Source organism: Diadema antillarum, unplaced genomic scaffold (genome assembly GCF_040938485.1).
Source record: "Diadema antillarum isolate AM-2024a unplaced genomic scaffold, OU_Dant_1.0 scf00000071, whole genome shotgun sequence".
Lineage (NCBI taxonomy): Eukaryota > Metazoa > Echinodermata > Echinoidea > Diadematoida > Diadematidae > Diadema > Diadema antillarum.
This window is the reverse complement of record NW_027270960.1, coordinates 8,551,419-8,571,087: the sequence shown is the minus strand read 5'-3', so window position 1 is coordinate 8,571,087 and position 19,669 is coordinate 8,551,419. Positions and strand designations below refer to the sequence as shown.

The 19,669-nt window shown below is 39.3% G+C and overlaps 1 protein-coding gene across 1 annotated transcript in view; it reads left to right on the top strand.

Moving 5' to 3' along the window:
• Positions 1–14,682: 14,682 nt before the first annotated feature.
• Positions 14,683–19,669, top strand: part of LOC139717034 (ubiquitin-conjugating enzyme E2 E1-like) — a 75,055-nt gene continuing 70,068 nt past the window's right edge. Inside the window, exons 1-3 of the mRNA XM_071628549.1 lie at positions 14,683–14,803; positions 15,334–15,585; positions 16,267–16,317. Of these exons, the coding sequence (XP_071484650.1) occupies positions 15,362–15,585; positions 16,267–16,317 (275 nt within the window). The 5' untranslated portion in view covers positions 14,683–14,803; positions 15,334–15,361. The remainder of the gene's footprint in view (positions 14,804–15,333; positions 15,586–16,266; positions 16,318–19,669) is intronic.

Genomic DNA, 19,669 nt, shown 5'->3' with positions numbered 1-19,669 from the left:
AGTGTATTTACCATTACATTTTATATTATTGTGAATGTCACAATAAGAAACGTCTATTCATGAAAGTAAATATGCCTTCTTACCTATTTGCCATTGTGTCTATGTCATTTGTGTGCCCAGACAAAAAAAAAAGGAATTTTTCTTTCGTGATTATTCCTGAGAGCTTTCATAAATACTACAAGCATTGATCAACTTCTGAGCGAGGATAGGTTTAATAGAATTGTCATTTATTTCATTTTTTTAAATGGAATTAACTTTGTTTGCAAATACTGAGATACATCTTGCTCTACCAAAAAAAGAAAAGAAAAAGAAGACAATGTGTACTAGTTTTTCAAATGTAGATGCTTATTTGAAACGCATCTATCGCAGATGTATGCAAGTTCAAAAGCAATTTGACTACATGATCTGAAAGTATGGCACCTTTCGCAAGTTGTGCGAACATGATGTGTGTGTGAGCTGACTGTCCATGCAAAAGAGCAGTTGCTGTATACATTCATATAAGAGTAGGAAATGACTATGTATTCCTTTTTTAAAAGTGGGAAAGGCTTCCAATAGGGGTGGAGTTGTGTTTACAGTGCACATAAGGAATGTAAGTGTATTTACAAGCACACTTTCTATGAAGTTATTATGACCTATACCACCATTTGCTGAGGGTGTTATTTATTTCTGTATGTATTCATGAAACTCTGGCATGCCTAGCTTTTCCACCACTGTTTACTCTATATCCCTAGATGTAAATAATTCTTGATGTGCATTCAAATGCTGTTCCATTGACTCAACATGAGCATGGTATTTGGATCTTTTATCTTATATGACCAAGCAACTTGTGACAAGATAAAAATTAAGACTTATATTTCATCTTTATACTACAGCCTTGAAGGCTGTATCACATGAGTATGAGAATATATTGTATATATGAACCCATGAAGTGTAATTAAATTTTGAGGAAAAAAAAGAAGAAAAATCTATGTTTCATGTTTTATTCTTTGCCACCAAGATTACAATACCCCTTTATTTTTCCCATTTAATATTGTTAAGTGTTGTTACATGAAATCATATCACTTATGAGTCCCTCAACAATTGTGTTTGATGTCAAAACGAGTTAACTCCATTCTTGTTAATGTGAGATTGATTAAAGCTGCTAAAAACAAAGAAAATAATAAGAATATGATATGGAATATCTTTACTGATATCTCCATGGATACATCTTGTTATGTCACAAGTGAAGGACCACTGGAAAGGATTTATATTGCTCTGTCTGATGATGGATTTTCGTAAAATTGTTTCAAAACGGCACTTTATCCATTTTTGCGATCAAACTCTTCCATTTCAAAACTTGTGTGAAAGTATCTTTGTGAGTTTTGTGTGATGTACCCAATATACAGTGGAATCCCATTAAAACAAAGTCCCCCGGATCAGCAGGTTTCTTTTGTTATAAACAGACGAATGAACAATAAAAAACAGAGAGCCAATAATTTTGCGACCTGGATTTCTATTCCATAATAACCGGAATTTTGTTATAACCTTATTCATTATAACGGGAGTGCCCTGTATATGAAATCAGTACTTGTCCTTTATCATGATGGTAGCGTTATGACAGATTTATAAGATTTGTATCAAGCGATGAGCATTTTGTATTCCACTTTTTGTGCTTGTAATATTCTGAAATCAACCTAAAATGAGAGATTTTATGGGTCTATTGCAAATTGCACAAAACAGTTGCTTCCACAGCAGACAAATCTATAAAAAAATCCAAGAGAATGATCGTGATAACAATAGAAATAAGAAATAATAAGAATAGCAATAATTGAATTGAACTGAACTGAACTGAATACAGATGTGGAAATGTGCCTTCCACCAGCATTACATACAAGAGATATACATAAATAACACTTGTTCAAAGAACAGCGTACTGTAAAATGAGGAATTTTCGCGTGCACTTTAATTTCGCGAATTTCGCGAGCGCCAAGATTCACGAAATTAAAATGCACGCGAAAGTCCTTGTTTACACTATATGCATTGAACGCCAGTGGCACTTCGCGAAAATTTCATGCCACGAAAAAGGCTGTCGGTTCCAATTCGCGAAAAATTCATGCCGCGAATATATCATGTTTTACAGTATGTATAACACACTATAGAGAACATCTGACAAACAAAAATTTTTTTCTATGGTTGTTGCAGAAAATGGTAATGATGATAATGACAATAATGATAATAATGATAATAATACTTCTACTAATAATAACAGTGATAATGTGGGGGTGACAACGGCTCTTGACCCAAGCACAAGCCCTATATATTATCTTTAATACCTCCCCGCCCCCAGTTGCCCACCCACACCGAAAAGAATTCTGTGGCCCTTGCCTTGCTGAGGCACAGAGAATATCAACTGTTTCTTTTCCCATTCATCACTTCATGCGTTGTACATGGGGCTGCAGCCCCGTCCATGTCCCCTTATGGTTCTTGAAAATAGAATGAAAAAAAAAAAAATCACAATTTGACCTCCCTCCAAGCAGCAGCGCTCCCCATATCCCACAAAAAGCAAAAACAAGACACAATCAGCCGCCCCTGTTTACCAGTATGATTTCTAAACTTCTCATAGATCCTTCCATATTACAGGGACCACATCTTCATATTCAAGTTGTAATCTTGTCCATCACTATTATGCGTGTTTTAAAATGTCCCTCAATTGAGATGATATGAATGTAGAAATATGTTATTTTTTGGTCGAGTATTAAACACAAGACCCATATTTGAGTTTGGGGAGGGGTGCGTTGGTCAGTTATGATCCTCGCTTTGTTGATTCGAGGAACTTTAAGCGACACGACTGTAAAGTTGACGGACAAGCGTGACTTCTCGTGGCGGTGAGGTACAGTCATGTATTGGGTTCACAATGCCTTGGCACGCAGGTGAGGGAAAGAAAAGACAAACATTATTGTATGCCATACAAATGCTTAGCCGCTTTTTTTTTTTGTTACAACATGCAGCCATGCGTTCACTCTTGAAATGAATGGGAAGTCACATTAGCAAGAAACTTACCCGAATGTCAAGGTAAGGACAATAGTCTGAGGATCGATGCAGTGTGTTTCCACAGTGCGGCGACTTATTAAAGTTTTGCCTGCTGGTTTTTGTTTGCTTTGTTTCAGAGCGTGACATTGGAACTTTTAAAATATTCTCCCCGGTCGCGCCAAAAATGTACAGGGCCTATACAATAGAGCCATTCGCGAGTGTGGACTGCTTCTGTTTATGATAATTGGTCAGTATGGTATGAAGCAAGGGAATACAAAATGCGAATCCATGCTTATACTTTGCATTTTGCTAAATCAAGTGAACCCCATCTGCAAAGCGTTTGTGGCTTTCTGCGGGTGTCATTATGTTTAACCTGTCCTTGCAGAAACTCAATCATATTTCCTCAATTGAGAATAAACTAAAGAACTGTGTTCGCTCATGAGATTTTGTTGTGTAAAAGTAAAAGAAATAAACAACAGGTCGACTTTCTGTGAACCGTTTTAATAAGTGTCATGACTGAGTGGAAGCCTGCGAAAAATGGTATACTCAAACACTTACTTTCAACAAAAAACAAAACAAAACAAGCAAGCAAACAAACCAGCAAACGAACATCAAATAGTGATGGACATAAATGAATGTAATGATGCTATCACTAATTGACAGATTGAGCACTACGTATCCAAAAGCACAGAAAAAATATATCAAGTATAGGATCACCACGCTCAAAGCAGAGAAAAACAACGACGAACAGACTGATAGAGTTTCATCAAAATCGGACTGAGATATGGAATTTGTATCGAATTTTAAAATTCCACATGATTTCACTGCGTAACAATGATATAGGTACAATCACAATGATAGGCAAATTGGGTGATATGACGATGATATTCATCATAGCAATTTCCGTAGGTTTATTCGCAACTTTATCATGAAAATTATACGGTTTATGATTTAGCAACTGACGCATGACAAGTTTTTCCTCGCCAGAAGATGTCATTGCTATATACATTACTACAACGCATAAAAAAGACCCCCCCCCAAAAAAAAAAAAAAAAAGGAAAATAATAATAATGCAAAGATCTGTAATTTCTTTCTTTGTACTTTCAGGTCAAAACGGGAAATTTAGTAATACTTGTGCGTAAGTGAATAGGACACTTGCGAGGACACGATGATATCGCCGTCTAAAGCCATTTAATATCAAAAGCTGACACTGTGAAAACTGACACTTGGAAACAAGTTTCTAATCTAGGTCCACTTCCATGAAACCTCTATAACATGTTCTCTTTGTTTACATAGTTTTACTTTATTTAATGCCAACTTAATTGAGCACGTTGCGGGATTGCGCTGTGAATTTCCTTTTGAGAGTTTTTATACAGCTTGAAACCTAACGAAGAGCACTGTGTGAAATACAGACAAAATTTCACCGAGAAACAAGAGGACTGAAATCACACCGGTTTTCTTTTTAGGAGAATGTGAAAGTGATATGAAACCTTTCAGTGACTATTCAGCCATGATCTTCCTGGTGAATAACCGCCATGCCAGAGATTTCAGGTTTGTTTGACCGTTTGTCTTGCTATTAAAACAACATTAAATCTGCAAGGCGACAGCTTCCTTTTCGAAAGCTCATCTTCAATATCGTCATCAATAGTTATATGCGAGTGTATTATGACAGGGCATTAAATGACAAGTATATATTTCCTGCTGAAATATCGCTATAGTAAACTAATATCATAAGCTAAGGCTATTTTTGTCCCCTCCCCTATACTTTTTTTTTTTCAGAGGGATGTCCTATTCCCCGGTGAAGAGTTTAAACCGACCGCCATATAATACGGCATGCGTTATATATACCGCAGTATGGATGCGTTTTATGTTTGTGTATTACATAAGATAAGAAAATAAATCAAGTACTTCTACCTTAAAACTGCCCATCATCTCGAAAACAACACTGGCTGTACACTGCGTTAACATTCAAGTCGCTTGTATCTATTTCAGATCGTTTAGAAGAATATACTTGTTGATATCAAGACGAATTGAATTAATCCAATATGAGAATTTATCATAAGACGGAGGAGGAGAAGGAAAAATCAAAAAGGAGGAAAATAACAGGAACAACTGAAGCATAAATTATTATGTGTCAGACAGGAAATGGTTTGTTCACCGGTAATCTGAATTACACCATGCTATTATATACCAAATAGTCATCCAGCGATTGAACTTCAATGAAATTTGTTAGCTTTGTAAACATGGAAAACAAACATTGATAGGCCCTGTATAGTTATCGAGTCATTCCATAGACCTGCCTCTGCTGTGATGAATTCTAGTTCTACAGTGACCTTGAACTTTGTCCTTACTGATTTCTGACTGATTGAGTCAAATCTCTCGATGTACTGATATAGAAGAAATAGACTCAAAAGCCAGGCAAATGGTATACTGAGTAAAACGATCGGTTTCGATAAAGATATAATGGTGTGCAAAAGCTATATGTTGATCTTATCACCATTTATTGCTTTCCTGTGATGGGTGAACTCTGGAGGTGTGAGGGGCAATTCACGAAATAGCTCTTCAAAATGCTTTATTGTTGTTATATCTCCGTCTGTGAAACTTTGTCTGTGGACAAAACGCCATCCTCGTCTAGTATATCGTCACGCTTGCGATGGCTAATGTTATCAAGGATGACGCTGTGGTGATTAAACATGTCCTCGCCGGACGAGGACGTTACACAGGTCCGAAGTCACGACAGGTAAGATGCTTATGACGTCAGACACCGAAGATGACGACATTTCTCTACGGACCACGGTAAACAGACGCTGATTTTCGCGGCTGGCGATATATCAATAAAACGAGGTTTAATTGGGCATTAGTTGTGTTGCGCCCGTATATGAACTCGGCTTGACCTCAATGAACTCCCGGCGTCCTATCCTACGATACATCTGACGGTCATAATATACCACGGAGCTACTTTCTATACATTGCCTGTCTACACGTAAAAGATATCGACACACACAGTCTGTATACGAAGAGAGCAAGAAAGAGACCCTAGTCTAGGTACCAGACCGGGTTTAATTCTTTATGATTCTCCATCCCATAAACACCTCCCTAAATAGAACGAGCGTATCCGGCAATTACCCCCAGAGGGCAATTACACCCCCCCCCCGGCTATATACTGGTTAGTGGTAAGGTTAGAGTAAAGATTAGGGTTAGGTTTAGGGTTAGGAATTTGGGTTATGATTATGATTAGGATTAGGGCCAGGGGAAGGGTCCGGGGCAATTGCTCAGGGGGTAATTGCCCTAGACCCGAAACGAGAGATACCGAGAACAATGCCTCCCCCTTTGGACGCAATCGTGGAAAAAAGCAACTTTATAATGTTGGTTGACGATGATTCTCAAAGTTTTTAAAGTGAAGAAGCAGAATTGGAGAGAAAGGAAGATACAGAGGGGGGGGGGGAGGGGGGAGGAGGGGGAGGAGGGGGAGATTAGAGGGGAGAGAGCTGGGGGGGGGGGGGAGGGCGAGGGATACTATATAACAGCTATTATGCTACTTGAATCCAGGGAGTTCTCGATCTGAGAGCAGAAAAAAAAAGCTTCATGTACTTGTAATTATTGAACGAGGAAAAAAAAAACCACCTAAGACATTAACAACAACAAAAGAAACAAAAAACAGGTAAGTCTACAACCAATCAGAACATCCGAACGCTTCTTGATTTTCGATGTCCCAAGTGGAAGAGCATTTGTTTCATTAGAGGCTTGAAAGAACACATAAATTAATAATATTTATCAAAATCAAGTGTTCTTGTGTTTATAGGGGGAAGGATGGGACCTTTTTTTCCCCTTTTTTACAGAGTCTGATGACCCCTCAAAAAACAACAAGAACGAAGAAACGTACTTTACGTTCCCTCGTTACTAACAGAAACTGATGAAAATCGTTCATTCCAGTCTTCATAGCATTTTGAGCGTGATGGTCTAATAAGGTGAGATAAGTTTAGTATCAACAATTAGGAGGCGTAACAACGACTGGTATAGGCCTATTAAAGAAAACTACAGCAGGAAGATGGTCGAGTCTGTTGGCCGCGAGATCGTGCTTCTATACGGATGATTGATAATCGGTTGATTCAGTATCAAACACCGTCAAAACGATTTGCAATTTACCGATCCAGCACCCAGAACCGCGTTCAGTTGCATCTTATACAGTCCATATAATATACATGACTTCTTATTTTCATGCAGAAACCAATTGCCCACGAGCATTTAAAATGCGAATTTTAGGCCTATTCAACTCATTGTCACCGCAAATCGATCGTTTTGTTGAAGGGACGGTTTTTTTACACTGCATAGATATTGGTAAGGATATTGTTTTCCTCAGCTGTCAGTTTAGTGTGCGGATTGAAAAGAATTTGCGGTCTCAATGTGTAGACCACGGCGTAATGACGAAAAGGGTATACAATCACTATTTAGGGGTAGGGATAGGGGTGGGGTATTTGATAGTCTGCAGGGTTCGCTTTGGGAGCTCTGACGAACAGGCCAAGCGATATGCATGATTCGGCCTTCGTGAGTAGCGCACCTTCTCTATTATGACACATTCGAACACCTCGCCGAATCGGCAACATCCAGTGCGCATGATGTCAGCCGACAGCTATACGCCATGCAACTATTTGGTGACTCCGTTATTATATAGGATATCAATTTCCATCCGACAGTTGCATGGGTCTAATCGCTATTCGGGATGATGTGGTTATATTCTTGATTCGGGATGATGTGATTATAGTCTTGTTTTAACTTCTTCTCGTCCTTCTCATCCCTATAAAAAAAATTCCCCTATTCTTCTTGTTTCCTCATTCTCCTATTCGTCTCCTTACATGGGTCACTGCGGAGGTCACTTACCTTTTTTTTTCTTCTTCTTTTTCTCATTTCATCATCCTACCCATCTCCTCCTCCTTCTGAAAATCTCGCTTCCTCATTCTCCTGCTTCTTCTCTTATTTGTTTTTTTTTTCCTCCTCATTTCTCTTCTTTATAGCTTCTTCTCCAGCTCCATGCACCTTCTCTCTGGACCCCTTCTTCTCTCACCCCCCCCCCCCCCTGAAAATCTATGTTTCCACATTCTCCTAGAGTATACTTCTTGTCTCATAACTTCTTCCTCTCCTTCTCAAGTACTCTCTCCCTTATAGCTTCTCCTCCACCTCCATGCACCCTCAATTCGTCTCCCCCTCAGGACCCCTTCTTCCCCCTCCTTCTCCTGAGAGTCTTCGTTTCTTCATCCTTCTACTTCCTCTCTTACTTCTTTTTTCTCCTCCTCATATAAGTCTCTCTTCTTTATATCTTCTTCTCCACCTTCATCCATGCACCCCGCGGGATCCCTTCTGCTCCCATCCCCCTAAAAATCTGCGTTTCCTTATTCTCCTCCCTATACTAACTTCTCATCTTTATACTTCTTCCTCTCCGCCTTATCATGGTCTCTCTCCCTTATAGTTTCTTCTCCCCTTCATGCACCCCTTATCATCCCCCTCGAGACCCCTTCTTCTCCCCCTTCTCCTCCTCCTGAAAATCTTCATTTCCTCATCTCCTACTTCTCTCTTACCTCTTACCTCTCCTCCTCATAATCTCTCTTCTTTATATAATCTTCTCCCATCTTTATCATTTCCCCTCCTCCTGAAAATCTTTGTTTTTTTTTTCGTTCTCTTGCTTCTTCTCTTACTTGTTTCTTTTCCTCCTCATCTCTCTCCTTTATAGCTTTCTCCTCCACCTCCATGCACCCCTCAATTCTTCTCCCCCTAAGGACCCCTTCTTCTCCATCCTCCTGAAAATTTTCGTTCCCTTATTCTTCTACTTCCTCTCTTATTTCTTCCTCTCCTCCTCAAAATGATAAATATCTCTTCTCTATAACATCTTCTTCTCTCCCTTCATGCACCGCTTAATTCTTCTCCCCTCGGGATCCGCCCTTCTTCTCCCCTCCTCCTCCTCCTCCTCCTCCTCCTGAAAATCTTCGTTTCCTCATCTCCTACTTCTTCTCTTACTTCTCCTCCTCATAATCTCTCTTCTTTATATAATCTTCTCCCATCTTTATCATTTCCCCTTCCTCCTGTAAATCTTCATTTCCTCGTTCTCCTTAATTCTTCTCCAACTTCTTCCTCTACTCATGTCTTCCCCTCCTTAATTCTCCCGCATCCTCCTTCTCCTTTTCAACCATTCTCCTCCTTCTTCCACTATAGCTCATCCCCTTCTTCTTCCCTCCTCCTCGCGTTGTTCTTAATTCGTGTCTTTATTCTCTTCCGTCTCCTCCTCCTTCTTGTTCTTATCCCTCTTTCATCATCTCGTTGAGCCTTTTCTTCCCATCCTCACATGCAGAGAACGTGTCAGTTCAACACATTTCCCCTCAGGCAAACAGGGAAGGAAGGGTATCAGAGTCGCGAACTATGATATTATCAACATCACAGATTTGAGTGAAACTGAATATACACTGAACATATTCATATATTGAATCGTGATATATCCGTCATTGTTACACATACACCCACTTTTTCCCCTTTTTTATTACATTTGTGAGGTGGTATTCATACTGACATTTAAAGAATGTATAGAGCCTTGAAACATGCTTGCCAGTCTGATTTTCCAAATTCAACTTGCAATCATGAAATGAAGTTCTATATTCTTTCCATCGCCATCATTGCACTCCCGAATTACCCGCATTATAACGTTGAGCTCCGGCGTGACACAAGATGACTTCATAAATGAATGAATGGGCGAATTATTGATGCTAGTCGGTGGTATATGTATAAAGACGAGAATTTAGATAAAAGATGAACATGATGAATGCATCGGAATAAAGTTGATTGACCGGCTGAAAATAATAAATGATAAATTAAATAGCTTAATTTGATTGAGAGATGACAGAAATATTAATGAAAAGTTAACAGATCAGTGAATGAAATGTATCAACAAGCCAAACAATAACAACAAATACTAACAATCCGTATCATCAAAGAAAGAAAACAAAAACAATTAAACCGATCACCCACAATTCAAACAAAACGATGCAAGGGCGTTCCACCATGCATATTGCATGCCTACTGTTTGGCATGCATTTTATAGTGCGATAGTATAGTATAATACGCAGATCTTTTTCATGAATTTAGTGTCTTTTCAAAAAAGGAAAGTCCATTCCAAATGATGCGCTATAGGTTGACTTAGTGACATTGATTTGAAAGTAACCGCGTAAGGTCGTATCTGGAAGTGGATGTCGGGCCTATTTTGACATGTAATCAGGGGCGGATCCAAGAATTCCGTAAAGGGGAGGCGCCTTTACAAAATTAAAGGGGGAGGGGCGCACGCAACCCCCACTTTTGTTTTTATTTCTTTTGTTTTAACGAAAATTGATAAAGAGGGGGCGCGCACCCGGTGCGCCCCCCCCCCCCCGGATCCGCCACTGAATATCATTATACAGATAATACATCCGCAGAATTCAGTGAGTTTGGCTGGGTATAGACACGCACATTAGAGCGATCGATACTTATCAATCAAATGTATCATTGCATCTCTTCGGAGAATATAATTAGGTGGTTTCATTCATGCCCATCTATAATACTCACTAATAATAACTTCCTTAGTTGACACTAACTGTATACCAGTAGCGGCACACACCTCTTGGGGAAAACTAAAGACACATGCATGTATACAGACTTATTGTATACATTACAGATTATTGTATACATACGGAAGAAAGTGCGACCTGTACATTATGCAGGTTAGGAAGTGTCTTAAACAGTTACCACAACTACAATAATGTTATCATTTTCTCCAGTCATATACAGGCAGGATGTACATTTTGTATAACATGAGAAACATTCCCTCAGTGCATAAATCAACTCTAAAGATATAAACTAGCCCTAAACATTGTGCGTACAAAAACACCTCATGCATTTACTCTGAACTATTCTTAGGGAAAAGGATGGACAGAAAAAGCTTCTGACTTTCTTGTAAACGACCACTGCTTTCAACCTTTCAAATTTTCCAGCGTAAATATGGAAATTGCCAGCGTTAGAATATAAACTTCGTACACATTGTATCTATTGCGGCCTAGGATGGGGGGGGGGGGGGGGGGTTGCTGCTTCGATTGAGACCCTATAGGAGGTGCGATTTGGCTCGGAAGAGAAGATGATTCCATCCCATGCCTTGTGTGTCAGTCAATGGGAAAACCCTAGCTACGGCCTGACGATATCACACCTCATCATAATTCTACATAGTATACTGTTATAGTTGTACCTAAATGTACTACAGTTTCCTAAAGACATGAGACATGGAACGAGTCCCATTCGACGCTCTTATTTTCCGTCGTTGGTTATTTCATCACTCTTTTTTTTTCTTTTTTGCTTCACGTTTCCCTATCAATTCGAGTCAGCGCAAAAGTACAAGAGCGGACTTTCTCCTTCAACATTCCTGACGAAGTGTTTCTGAATATATATGAAGCACTGCAGTTTGTGTTTCCTCACAACGTGCATGCATTATAAACATGACAGCTGACAGTCAACACATGGACGCTATGCGTTTACACAGGCCATCGAATTCTTAAAGCCTTGAAAATTATCCCTTTCGCCTCTAGATGGGATGAAACATGTACATGTATCAATCACTCATCAATCATTAACATCCCTATCAATGAAATGATGATATAACCACGCGAGTATATTTGGAAGCGCTTCCGAGGAAAAAACAAGGCCCTGTGGAAAGACAGTCGAAACCGAAAGAGAGGAACGTTACTTTGGATTGTATCGTATGACCCCAGTGACACTCTTGCTACGATGACTTGCTTGTAAAGGAGATTTTCCTTTCTAAAATCACTCTTCATAATTACACTGGCTGTACTACAGGTGCGAGTGGGTACAAGGTTATTCCTGATCCCCCTTCCCCTCCTCCTCCTCCTCCTTTGTTTCCACCTGCCGTAATACGCCCGTACAATAATAGCTTTGCGAGTGTGAATAGGGATCATTCATGGCACAGACGCTTTTAAAGCAATCATTTCAGCCTCCAGTTAGCAAACAATGCGACGTTACGCACAAAACCAGTCACTCGAATAGCGTCTACCATCACTTGTTTTTCCATAAAGATCGATTATGGAGCTAGTCTCTTATCTAGACTTTGAAATAGGAACCCGGAAAAAAAAGGAGAGATCGAACAAACAGGGCCTGTAGTTATCGAGCCCATTACTGCAGTCATGTTTAATTTTCCCCAAGTATGGAAATTGTTTACTGTAAACACAAAGTCAGGCCTGGAAAGTTAGATCAGTGAATTTCCATGTCTAGAGGAGGGTTATTTCAGTTGGCTAGAGTTATAAGTATAGCATACAAATAGACTTTGCCTGGAGTATGGGCAGAGGTGACTCCCAGAACTATTCACTGAGGGGCGCAGCCCCGAAGTGAATAGCTCTTTTAAAGACACCGTGGTCTATAGCTTTAACAAGAAACACGAAATCAGGTAAAGTATGTTTTGTTTTATATTTTTGTTCAAAAATTCAAATAAAAGAAGGGGAAAATGGGGAAAAATGCGAGGCGAGACCTCGTGTTGTGGATGTGATGTTGTGAAGGGACCCTACACTGACCCAAAGAAGCAGCGCACGATGTCAGAACTGTTTTGTGATGTTGCAATTGTTTTGTTTAAAAAAAAAATCTTATGTTTCACAGTGTGACAGTTCGAAGCAATGAGCAATGTCGGAATTGCTTTATGACGTCACAATTGTTTTGTTAAAAATTTATACATTTCACAGAGTGACGATACGAGCAGTGCGCAAAGTCAAAATTGCTTTGTGGCGTCACAATTGTTTATTTCACAGAGTGACGGTACAGCGCAGTGTGCGATGTCACAATCGTTTTGTGACGTCACAATTGTTTCGTTAATAATGTTATATTTCACAGAGTGACAGTACAAAGCTGAACACAATTTCAGAATTGTTTTGTGACATCATTTTGCAAATACTAGTAGTAGGCCTATACTATTTGCAAAATGTCGTCATAGAAGTGTCGTCATTTTGCAAATAGTACTTCATGGAGTGTCAAACATGCCAACATTCCCACATAGCTGAAAATACTTAAAATCACGTGAAGCTCTTTCGACCAATCACTAGAGTATAGATTTTTGATCCAAAATAATCATCACTATGCCGAACATTCTGAGTCTTTGATTTTAGTATGAAAGATATACATGTAACAGGTGTTTTATTGAAATACATCTAGTAGTTATCATCATTTAACAACATCTATGGGATATGAAAAGCATTTTAAAATATAATCTTCTGCACGGTAATTACAGTTTCTATTTTTTTTTTTAGATGATATGTAGGTGTTTTTGTTGAGGCTTCAGCTGATCAAGATTAATTTCCAAGTGAAAGTACAAGTATAACGTATATGTGAATGTGAAACCGCTAGTACACTTTTGTACATGAGTCAAGCTGACCACAATGATATCGCAGGTCGACAATTAAACGTATGACCACACCGACATCTGAAAACCAATTACAGGTTCGAATGAATGATTTCATGTAGGACAATTCTGCTCTGGACTCCAGACATCATGATTATGATACTGATGCGCTGGCTGTAAATGCTTCAACGCTTAGCTAACTGGTGGCGTCAAAAGTAATTGATAACTTTGTGCGATTTAGGTTCTACTTAGGAGCTCTATAAAGCATGAGTTTTGATACAACAATTACAGAACGATGCTAGCTGATAGGCAGGCGACGTGAGTGACATTATTTTGATTTTAAAAGAATCAAATTTACAGTCCTCTTCTTCAGGCAACTGATCAAATTTCGACTAGAGTTCGCTGATACGACTCTGTAGGGCTTCAACTGTTATGCCAGAGTAATTGTAGTTACAAATCACAGTGGTCTCATAGCGTATACATCGAATACAACTTAATGTACCAGGTATTGATCTAGCAAGTGAATGAATGAATGAATGAATGAATTAATTAATTAATTAAATGAAATGTATTTACCAAACAATAACATCGATAACAAATATTGAATAGTCAAAAAGTTAATGAACATTACAGTTGGTAAAAAGTAAAAACAGCAATAGCAAACAGGCTAGTCGAGGCCAGTCCTTTCACAACACAATACAAATTATATTACGTATTTGCAATATTTACTGAAGTATTGTTATGAAATGTTCATATTGACAGGTTTTTATTGGGGATCATCAAACATTATTCGAAAAAGGATATTTAAAGTGGCAATCATGCATTGCCTGGTGGGGCCTAGTAGGCCCTACATGTGTACTGGTACTTTATTCGTCCTTGTTCTACACCAAATATCGAAAAAGAGAGCATGAAAATAGGTTTCGAGGAAAAGAGCCGTCATATCGTATTCCGTAGAAAGACGATCCGCTTCTCACGTTGCTGCTAAGACACGTATACCGAGATGCGTAGAAAATGTTGCTGGCGACAATTATTAGTTCACAAAAATTATATAATGACTGTTTGAACAGAGGGAATATAAATTTTTGTGCTTTAATGATTGTCATTGCGATATCAAGATAGATACGAGAAAGTGACGATTTTCACACGACATTAGTAAGCCATTACGCGGAGGGGTGTGCTCGGAGGAAATAATGGCTCGGTGTTCGCCGGATGTGCGCTGTGTGTGTATATGTGTACACGCATTTATACACAGCAGCAGTGGCAGCGACCAACTGGCATATCGCTCTGCGTGTGGGGATCCCCTCTCAGCTCTGAATTTTCTGCTCTGAATAGGTTTATCAATTTCGGAATATTTGTGGAATATTTCACCAGCAATTAGTCTACGATCAGGTACTTGACTTCTGTATATTATTTACACCATGCATGAGCCTCATTGGATTGAGTATTGGCAGATTTATCAAGAATCGACCCAAATCTTTGTTCGTTTCGTCACGACATTTGTGTCGTGTGTGTGTGTGTATGTGTGTGTGTGTGTGTGTGTGTGTGTGAGCGGCTCAACGAATCGCTTTTTGTGTGCGCTGGGGAGGATATGACCAGACGTGTTTTTTCAACTCGATTTCATTGTGTTCAAATAAAAATTTTAATGAAACGACCCATGTTTGACTTCCCATTTGTTTTGTTGCAGGTTGATTACCGCCTTTAGAGAGTAGGTAAGATGACTAGGATATTGACGCTGAGTAAATAAATCCGTGTAGAATTTGCAGTTTGAACATCGTTTGTGATGTGCCCAATTCCATCGAGATGTAAAATTTGATGATCATATTCTTTTTTGTATCGCCTCGGGAACTAACTCGCGAGGCGCAGATTTTGTAATTTTCTATCTTTGGTTTCTAATGATATCATTTTTTTTCTGTTTACAGAATCGTTGGCTGATGTTAAAAGGCAAAAATGCCGAACAATAGCAGAGCTTCGGAGGGCCAATCTCAGGGATCCACTCCCGCGACTTCTGCTGCTTCAAGCTCTGGAAGTAGCCGTCCGACCTCGGCTGGTGGAGGTGGTGGTGGACGAAGAGGCGGAAATTCCTCCCAAGAACGAGGGAATAGAGAAGGAAAACCTTCCCATTCCATGGGAAAATGGGGATCCAAGAGTCCCCTTAGCTCCAGCGCCAAAAGGTATGCCGATATTCCAACCCGTTTCCTTTTCAATTGTGACTCTAAATCGGACTCTAAATCTAGAGGGGTATTTACAATCGGCATGCCGTGAACAATCGGGCGGATTTCAGTGTGTGTACCGTGCCGTAGCGCCATGCGATCAATGGCATTAATCAGAAAACGGCCATTGACATGATGTGTATGTAAAGTCCACTTCAGCGCTCCACTTACCAGCAAGCTACCTAATTTGCATATAAGCTAAAAACTGTTATTTCGCCTAAAGTAGCGAAATAATCACAAATGTTTTGATACATTTGGGTTCCTTTCAGTGATCTATAGTGCACAGTACCATTTCTTTGGAGATTCCCTCCTCCACTAGGCAGAAAAAAGTATTTTTTAGTTCATGAGTTTATAACATTCAGACTGCATTATGAATTTATGCATTGTCCTAAGCTAGCAGCAGTAGCTAGCTGGTTTCAGGCAGCAATGTAATTGAATGGGCAGTCAGACTGGAACTCACTCTTCTTTGGTATCATGCATTGTCTTAATTTTTTTTTTTTTTTTTTTTTTACCACAGAGAAACATGATTTGCCACATGTAGACTCGATATCCCCAAACAAGGCAAAATACTTTAGTTACTTTCCATTGTTTGTTCTACTCAAATGAGTAATGGTGCATTTCACATATGTTTTCATTGGACAGAATCCAGAAGGAATTGGCTGAAATCACACTAGATCCACCACCAAATTGCAGGTAAATACATGTACACCTTATAGCACTGTTTCCATTAATTTGCTCTCCCGTAAAATCATGATCGCCTGAACTCTGTCAATGGAGTTTGCTCTGACTTTATCTTACATGTATGATGTATTTGGGCATGTCTGACCCAGAGTCCACAAATGCTACACTTTGACTGTGTTTTTAGTTTGTTTGTTTGTTTGATGTTAAAGCACAACTTCCAGGAATCTTAAATGTACATTGTGTGTTCTTTCATTTCATTTTCTGTTTATTGGCATTTTTTAACTTACCTTCTTTTCTATTCCTTTTTATTAGGACCAACCACCTCTCCCTGAAGAAATAGGAAAGATGTTTCATATATTGTTGTTGCCATTAAATTTTTTAAAGAACTTCACTAGACCAAAATGTGTTGGTAGTTGTTTGAAAAAGTAGACTCAATCCCAAAGTACACCTGTAGTACATCTTTAAAGTATGAAGGCTTATAAAGGGGATACTCATACACTGTATGATCAAGGAGGTTCGAGAGATGGAGTTACAACTGACTATGATTATTCAATCAGCAGTCAGTTTTCTATGGATGGACAAAAGAATTCCAGAGGTACATTTGTGCCTTTGATGTTCGATGCTTGAAGCCGCCATCTTTCTGAGCAATCTGAAGATTCATTTTTAACGCTATTACATAATATCGGGTATATGCTGCTCATTTATATCAAATGCAATGAAATTTCACCTAATGATAAAGCATATAAAAGAAAGTCATTTCCGTTCAAAAATATGTGCAAAAGTGTAAATCTGAGCTGTATTTTGTGAAAGTGTTTGAAATTTTACCCTCATGGAAAGCCGATTTTATCACTTTTCTCCTTATTTCCGCCAAATGAAACTAATATGGTATCATCTTCAAGTATAGTTCTTTATAAATTAATACAGTGTATGTCAGATACGCATACAGACATGTACATTCGAGTCATTTTGATATCTATTTCAGCAATATTTGAGCAATTTCTATTCGCGCATCCCCGTGCCTTTACCATTGTCTACCGCCCATCGTTTGTAAGTTGGGATAGCGAAAAGTAATTACCATCATAAAGACATATCTTCCATTGAGAGTGACGAGTCATGATGTCTTCCTATCTGCGAGACAGCTCCAGTTTGACACATACTTCAAATATTTTTTGAGTGGCGGCTTCGAGCATGGGATCAAAGCGAATAAGCTGTTGTGACTCCATTTCTCGAACCTCCTTGGTATAACCCAAATTTTGTATTGGCTTCATCTAATGATAGTGGGAAGCTGCCTCCCCCTCCTTCCCCCCCCCCCCCCCAAAAAAAAAGGAGGTTTGAATTATAGTTCATGAAATAGAGCCACCTTCCACTTCAAGTTTCAGCTCTATAGCTGTATCACCAAAGGGTTACTGTAAAAGCTGTTATTCTTCTGTACAGACCATTTTTGTGAAAGAGGACGTCACAGACATTTTTTCGATTTGACACCAAGGTTATCGTACAAGTGCTCTAATGGCAATACGTGTCTGTTCATTCCAGCACCTACATTGTAATGTGACCAAAATCAGTTTGTACATACAGTATATGTACGGTAGTGTGCAAAACTGTAAAGTACAGTGTACGTGTACAACTTGTATGTGTACATGTGTGAATTGAACGACACAATTGACTGAAAAGAGCAGAAGACGATACAGAAAACCTTTGATGTTGTAGTTATCTGTGATACAAAGGCATTAAAAAAACAAACATCATTTTATCAGCCTTCATTGCAAGGAATTGCCAAATGAGAGCTACATTGTACAGTAGACATGTACATTATGTACATGTACTACACTGTACAGATCAGACACGGTATACACTAGTACTGTACAGTATGTAAATGAAAGTACTGTGCACTATCAAACCTGAATCTGTGGATGTACAACGTACAGTGTACAAGCGTGTACTTGAAAGTCCTGATTATGAAGAGCTGTACCTGTTTCTGGAACATTGGTTTCAGGTTTATTTGAATACTTAATGAAAGCAAAATCACATTTTTAATAGTCTGTTGGTGTCACCAAAAGAAGAGGATTTCACTGTTAATCAAAGAGTCATCATGCACACACATTTCATGCTCGCCTTTGCTTCTGCATGTTTGCTATCTGTGTTGGTTATCACATTAAAGATTTATTGACACTTAATCTGTGTATAAATTGTGTTTGTGTAATGCTTTGCCAATTTTTCTCACAAATCTTTTGCTGTGGTTTTATTGATGCCTTCACAAAAAAAAAAAAAGATTGTGTCTTTGAGACACTATGAATAGTATAGATAATTTGGTGACATGACATTTGCTCCTGCAACAATTGGTCCAATCGTATTTTCTCCGAGGACTTTAAGGTTAGGGTTAGGGATATTACACTGTAGTACATCGATAAGTTTTACGGTATCGGTAATTTAGTAATGATACCTGTACATCGCGTATTTCAGCTACTAGGTTGGCTGTTGGTAGCTTGGTAGACTGATATACAAAATGTACATCGGTACCCGGTAGGTTTACATCACATCACGTACTACAGCTGCATGTTGTCTATGGCTAGATTGATACATCGGTCATCGTAACTATGGTACACAAGCCCGATGTAAGTTTATCCCGTATTTACAGCTGTTGTGTGTGTCCAGATTGGAAGATCGCTCATATTATATCCGTAAGTTTTAGTGATTGCTTACCCTCCGAACGTCGATGGGCATACATGGCCCCAAGTTCTTCTTCTTCTTCTTCTTCTTCCGATAAAGTGCTGCCCTCAAATGGTCGAGGATGAACGCACTGCGAGAACATGCGCATACGCCGCACCGGGGCAACAGAAATTTGAAATCAGGTGAAAAATATTTACAGGTGCGAGTAAAAATCTCTGGATGAAGAGTTACATCCTACAGAGTTCCCTCAGCGCAGTTTTGAAGGCGATGAGGGATGGGTATGTGGCAGGATCAACAGGCAGGCTGTTCCAGTCCCGGATGGTGCGTGGGAAGAATGAGTTGGCATACGCTGTAGTATTGGTGTGGGGGATAGTGAATCGGGAACAGTGTCCTCTGGTAGATGTTGAGAGCTGGGTCAGGTAAGTCTGCCAATGGATGTCAACCAAGTGATGTCTGATCTTATACATCATCAGCAGACGATTTTGGGAGCGTCGTTCCTGCAGTGGAGGCCACTTGAGATGATCGAACATGGCTGTGACGCTGCTAGATCTTTCGAAGTCGCCCGTGACAAATCGAGCTGCACTTCTCTGAACCTGCTCAAGCTTGTGTATGTTCCGTTGTGTGTGCGGATCCCATGAAGTCGCTGCGTATTCGACAGTTGGTCGGATGAATGTTGTGTAGACAGCTTCTTTGACTT